Source organism: Ambystoma mexicanum, chromosome 4p (assembly GCF_040938575.1).
Source record: "Ambystoma mexicanum isolate Mex_15411 chromosome 4p, UKY_AmexF1_1, whole genome shotgun sequence".
Classification (NCBI taxonomy): Eukaryota; Metazoa; Chordata; class Amphibia; order Caudata; family Ambystomatidae; genus Ambystoma; species Ambystoma mexicanum.
This window is the reverse complement of record NC_090927.1, coordinates 346,900,040-346,906,039: the sequence shown is the minus strand read 5'-3', so window position 1 is coordinate 346,906,039 and position 6,000 is coordinate 346,900,040. Positions and strand designations below refer to the sequence as shown.

Sequence of the window (6,000 nt, the reverse complement as noted above, 5' to 3'; positions counted from 1 at the left end):
TATAATCAAGCATACAGATACGGGCTGATGATATGGATTCTGCCAATTGTACTCGTCCTATGCTAAGGCTTCCCCCTACACAGGTTCTATTGATGAAGGCTTTCATTTGGGACAACAATGTCTGTGTGATTGCATTTCTGCATTGGACTGGTACATGGATTATGAGTGGAGTTTTAATTCATTTCGCCTCCTATTCATATTTTTAGAGAATCTAGGTTTCCCTCTCTGGCTGATTACAGAGTATTTACCCGTGTGCTCTTTTCCTCTGGGGTTGTGTTGGTACCTTACAAGGGGGAACACAACTCAAAGATGGCCACTGTATTACAAATCACCAGGCGTCTTAATCTATCTGTACGACTAGTGAGGGGACAGGCTGTTCAACACGCCACCTTGATAAAGTCCTTTAAACCTGCAACAGCAGTCAAGTGTGTTCTTTCTCCAACCTTCAACTCCAGACTGACTGGCCATTTCATTACTTTTAAATGAATTGTTTGATGAATAAACATATTTTTCTGCTTGATTCCTCAAGTGCCTCCCCAATGGTATGTTGTGACTTCTCAAATAACGCAGGCACACGCAAGCAATCTCACACGCAAACATTTCTATACAAATATTTACACACTATTGAGGAAGAACCAGACACCTCAAAATGCAAGCCTCACATCCTCACACTGTCATTCCTGTTCAAAGACAGAAAGCTCGCCCTCTCACACACTTTTACATGCATAGACCCACACACAGACACACTAATGCACACATCTACAACCTTCAACATCGCCACTCCAATAGTGATACAGATGTACAAACTCTCATACTCGCATGCATGAAACAGTGCCTACAATCAAAGAAGATAGTTTGTGTGTTGGAAATGTGTGATTTTAATTTGATAAGGTATTTGATGTCAATGGCCATGATTTTAAGGAAAAAACTGTAAAGGAGGAAATGACATGGTGACCCAAAAAGGAGAACACCTGTAATACAATAATGAATACAAATTATACATTTTATGAAACAAACATGTTTGTAGGGAGAATAGGTGTATTTAAAATAAAAATAAACAAAATAGTCCCTTTAATCAGCAATAAAGTTTAGGTACAACTGTAACTGACGCAAAGCTCACCTCAAGATATCACACATCACAGGTGACATTAAAAAAGATTGCAAATATCAATGGCATCACTAAATATGCCATAAATGGGATCGCTGATGGCATTAGATGTGGGTCCAACTACGATATCGTTAATTGCAAAACACATATCATCATATCAAACTATCTATGCTTGCTCTTTCCCAGATAACTAAGTAACACTCATGAGCTGGAGGCTGACAATGTCTCACAACTCCAGTTTATCAGGAGGTAGCTGATTGTCAAGAGCAATATGCACAATAAGGGAAATGATGTAAATATCCCTACACTGTGCATCCTCCCCCCTGGAGGATGCACAGTGAAGAGATGAAGTGGGTTGAAGACAGGCATACATCTGCATAGCGTACATCGATACCTCAATGGTGTAAGCAACGCAGAAGTGATACAAGTGTCTTCTGGTGTCACAAACCCTACTAGAATGGTAGAGGACACATAGGTAAAAATGGATTGTCTGGAAAACGGAAATGTCAGGTATGTGTTCGCAGACTACATTGCTGCTAAGAGTGCTTCCAGAACAGTTGTGCATTGCGTGCGTGTGGAAACAGGAAATACCTCTGAACGGTGGGTTGGGAGACCACATGGGTACTCAGGGGGAGTTGCACAATGCATAGATACAGGTTATGTTAAGTGAGGATATTGGTATAAACACTGCAATTCCACTAGGGCAACACATGGAGGCCTCATTGCAACCAGAGAAATGCATGTGTAATGGGAAATGGCTAGGGAGTTTGTGCAAAGAGTACATGCCTCTGTGCGGTAGCTAACCCTACTTTGAACATGTAACCTATTGCATGTGCTCTCCTTAGTGAGATAATTGACCATGCCATTATTAAAGCTGTAGGTGATGTCATTACTGATAATGTGAAACATATGGGAGGTCATCAATGACGTTATCTTCAATGTGTGTGAGTTGACTTAAGGGTGAGTCAACTTTGTGTAGGGGCAGGCAACCTTGTGCACCTAACCTTAATTGTGGAAGCTGGTTACTTTTTGGTTTCTTTAATCACATAAACAGCCCTTCAACACAAGTGTTTTATGAAATATACATGTGCTTCTTCCACTAGCCTATACACCCTTATAAGAAAGTCAAGGGATGGCAAGACATTTGATGGTCATTACTTTAAAATGCATTTTATATCGTTTATTATAGTAAGATTGCAAAATACAATATGCCAATAAATCGTTATTTCCATTACAATTCAAGAACACTTGGAGAGACTATTAAAGCGATTTGTTGAAAGCACAGATAGGCACAGAAGATTTGGGTCAGAGTCACAGGTTTCGGTCTGGAGTTTAAGTATACTCAGTGTGAAGTGAAGAAAAAGCTTTTGCATAATCTTTAAGAAAGTAAGTAATCTATAATAGGATTATTTTTTCAAAAAGCACATTGTGTATATCACCGCTCCAGGCATCTCTATTGCATTAATGGACTCTGGTGAGACAAAAACCTTGAAAAGTGCTTTGATCTCCATGTTCCATCCTGTCATCGTATCTACTTTAACACTCTGCAATATAAGCCGTCCTGAGTGTTTCCCTGGACAGGAGTATGACGGTGGAGCGAAGCAATTTTAAAGTGTTTTTTAAATCTCACCACTCCTAAAAAAGTATGAAGGACTAAGAAGAACCCAATGGAAATCGCTTTAGTGACATTGTACACGTTCCGTAAAGGAGCCCAATACTTTAAAAATAAGAACATCAACCTGGAGTTCCCCTTTCTTGCATGATGTCACTAGAAATGTCCATAGCATCTGTTTGTTTGTGTGAATGGTGTCAATAGCTAGAGTGTGCACATCTAAGACAAGGCGGTTTCTCACTAGAACCTACCGACGCCAAAAAAACTACTTTGTGTGGTTGCTAGAAACCTGAACAATAAAAAAGATACATTAACTTTAGGTTTCGTTGAGAGTTTGCTCTATTTTTCCAAGATGAGGCTACTCTCTGGAGAGCTTTGTATGAAATACGGTGGCAGGTGTGCTGCCCCTCCCCCACTACCACGTATCTGCGTGTTGCATCTTTACTTGTCATCGTGGGACATTTCATCGCCGAAATCTCATCGCCAGAAACCCTGTATTTTTTTTTTATTATTTCTGGGGGGGGGTGTTCCACCCCAAACCCCTCACCAACTTTAATAATCATATCCCAACCCGCACAAAACACCCCCCAAAAAATATTTTTTTCAAAAAAAGGGTTTCTGGCGATGAGAATTCCGGCGATGAAATGTCCCACAATGACATTTCATTCGGCGAAATGCGTGTATACCCTTTACGTACGGCTGCTGCCTAGTGACGAGCTACACGGTTTCCTTCAGAAAAGACTCAATGTATCTTTGTCTGCAGACTCGTTGTCCTGGATGTACTTCATAATGTCTGTCTGATCCATGGCTTGTACATTGTGATCCGCTTTCTTTGGTGGCGGGGCGCTGATTGGCACAGGTTTAGCAGCAATTGTTGGCTTCTTAGGCAGTGGGGGTTTAGCTGGCACCTTTGGTTTTGGTTTGCAGCTGCTCTTTGTGCCCAGCTTCAGAAGTTTCTCAAAATCCTCTTCGACTCTGAAAGCAGAAGACGTGCACGTGAGATAGCACGTATGAAAAGAACAGCAACTTAAAAGAATTCGAATGCTCCAAAAATAACAATGCACACACTGAAAACGCAGAATTCACGTTTGAATTGCACGTTAAGGCTAGTATTACTGTGTTATATAATGCGCGGAACAGGCTATATAACAGACAGCACAAACAGAACGGCCAATATCTGCATTCCAGAAAGTGATGCCCCTGGAACCATTATTTAGGCCAGGATCTACCGAATCACCCGAGATACATTACTGCCACCAAACGGCACCCTTTCATTTCTGCCTGCCAATACAATGCAAGTTATAGAAATGATAAAGCACACATAAATATGTGCTTATTGCAAACAGATAGAAATGGTGCATCTTGCAAGCGTTATTCTATGTTCTTCTCATTTGACAGTTTCACCTATAAACGCTCTTCCAGCATGTCACACCTTCGAAAATGAAAGCAAGAAAAACAAACGATGGTGATGTCCGATTAAAGGTGAAGATACATTTGTCAAAACCAAAAATAAACACAAAGTTGACTTATTGAACCCAGCCTCAAAACTGATCCGGCACAGATGAGATTATAACCCATGATGGCAAAAACATTAGGGAGATCATTTTCATGAGCGTTGTAACATTAATGGAAGCTGTAAAAGCGCCTTCCATTCAGATCACGCCCCATTTTCAATCATTTGCATGGCGGAGAGAAGGGGCGGAACACAACCTGCGTTTCTGCCGCTCCCTTCCTCTCCGCCATACAAATACTCCCAGCATTTGCACTGGCATGGATTTTCATGCTGGCGCCAATGATGTGGATCCCTGTGGGGTCCACCGTCTTTATGCACCAGCAAAAAGCAGGCAGATGCCACATGGATACATTGTAAATGCTGCCTGCCGTGCTTAGATGGCAGGGAACGTTTACTGAATTTGCACGGTGTAAGGCAAACGGCGGCGTACAAGAGTGTTCATTGCCTTTTGCCCTGCACATTTGCACTCTACTGTGCAAATGACCAAAATTCAGCAGCGAGGACCCACCTGCACGAATGTCTACACGTGACTGGTCCTCGCAACCAAATTACAGGGATCTCGAAAATGAGTCTCTAGATATGCACTGTGACAAAGTCACTGCATGGAAGCCAGGGTATGGTGACCTAGAGATTGTGGGCATGAGTATAACAACCTACTCCATGATTCTGGTCAAAGAGGCGATATGTGGCGAACCACCATGGCCTCCACCCATATCCCTTATTCAATTCCTAGAGAACCTGAGCCTGAAGGTCAGCCCGTCATTAGCGTAATATTGCACATTAAGTTAAGATATATCGAGACACGTTAACCACACGATTTATGTATCCTTACATGAGTGATGTATCCTTTCTAAATCTAGGATAAACAATTTAATTATCCGTGCGGAGCCACACAGACCATTAATAGCAAGATCAGTTATAATAAGTACAATGCATGAGTCAGATACCACCAGAATCACTGAGGGAGTACGCTATACATCAGGATCACCAGTGGGGCAACGCAGTAGCTGGCATGCGGAGCACCATCTTGTGGGGCACTTATGGAATATTACCATCTTTTTTCACACTGCACGCTATGCAACCCTGGAAACACACGAGAGGCAAAAGATTTTTAATGGTACTAAAGGCAAAAACATGCGGATCCATGTGTTACAAATCACAAAAGGAAGCATGAATACAAAATTGTTGATTCCGTTGCAAAACATTGGAAGTAACTGATCAATTACAGAATGCTTTTGTTTTCTCATTTGTCAATGTACTGTGTTTGTCCTTATCGTGTGGCCTGCATGTACTCAATACTCTAATACCAAATGATGGTGAACCATGTTGGTTAAGCTGCTTCTTATCGCAATCTTTTTTCGGGATGGTTGGTTGTTGATATTTATGATTTATGAATTGGCGGACAATTTGTACCTTGTGGAATTGATCTGATTAAGCCATCACACCCTGAAGAAGGACTTCAAATAGTCCGAAATGCGTAGGCATATGGCTTGCATCGGCAAAAAACACCTTTTAATTAGTTATGGAATTCGTAAGAAATACATTATTTGGGTGAAATTCACCGGATATCAGTAAATAATTGCGACTTAGTTCAATCGAACAATCAGCAAATATATCAATACTGAAGAAATCCACTCGAGTGGTAGTTAGGATGTGCAGCAAACACTGAAGGCTATCTAGACATGGTCTCTCTGTCACTATTTGTTTATACGCGCTTAGCACGGTGGCGAGATAACGTGGGTTGCACCCCACTCAGAAACATTAACA

General features: G+C 41.5%; 1 protein-coding gene across 2 annotated transcripts in view; it reads right to left on the bottom strand.

The window, feature by feature from the left end:
• Nucleotides 1-2,251: 2,251 nt before the first annotated feature.
• HS1BP3 (HCLS1 binding protein 3) overlaps nucleotides 2,252-6,000 on the bottom strand; it is a 693,029-nt gene continuing 689,280 nt past the window's right edge. For both annotated transcript variants that reach the window (XM_069605896.1, XM_069605895.1), the window contains exon 7: nucleotides 2,252-3,695. In XM_069605896.1, coding sequence (XP_069461997.1) covers nucleotides 3,452-3,695 — 244 coding nt within the window. In that variant the 3' untranslated portion in view covers nucleotides 2,252-3,451. The remainder of the gene's footprint in view (nucleotides 3,696-6,000) is intronic.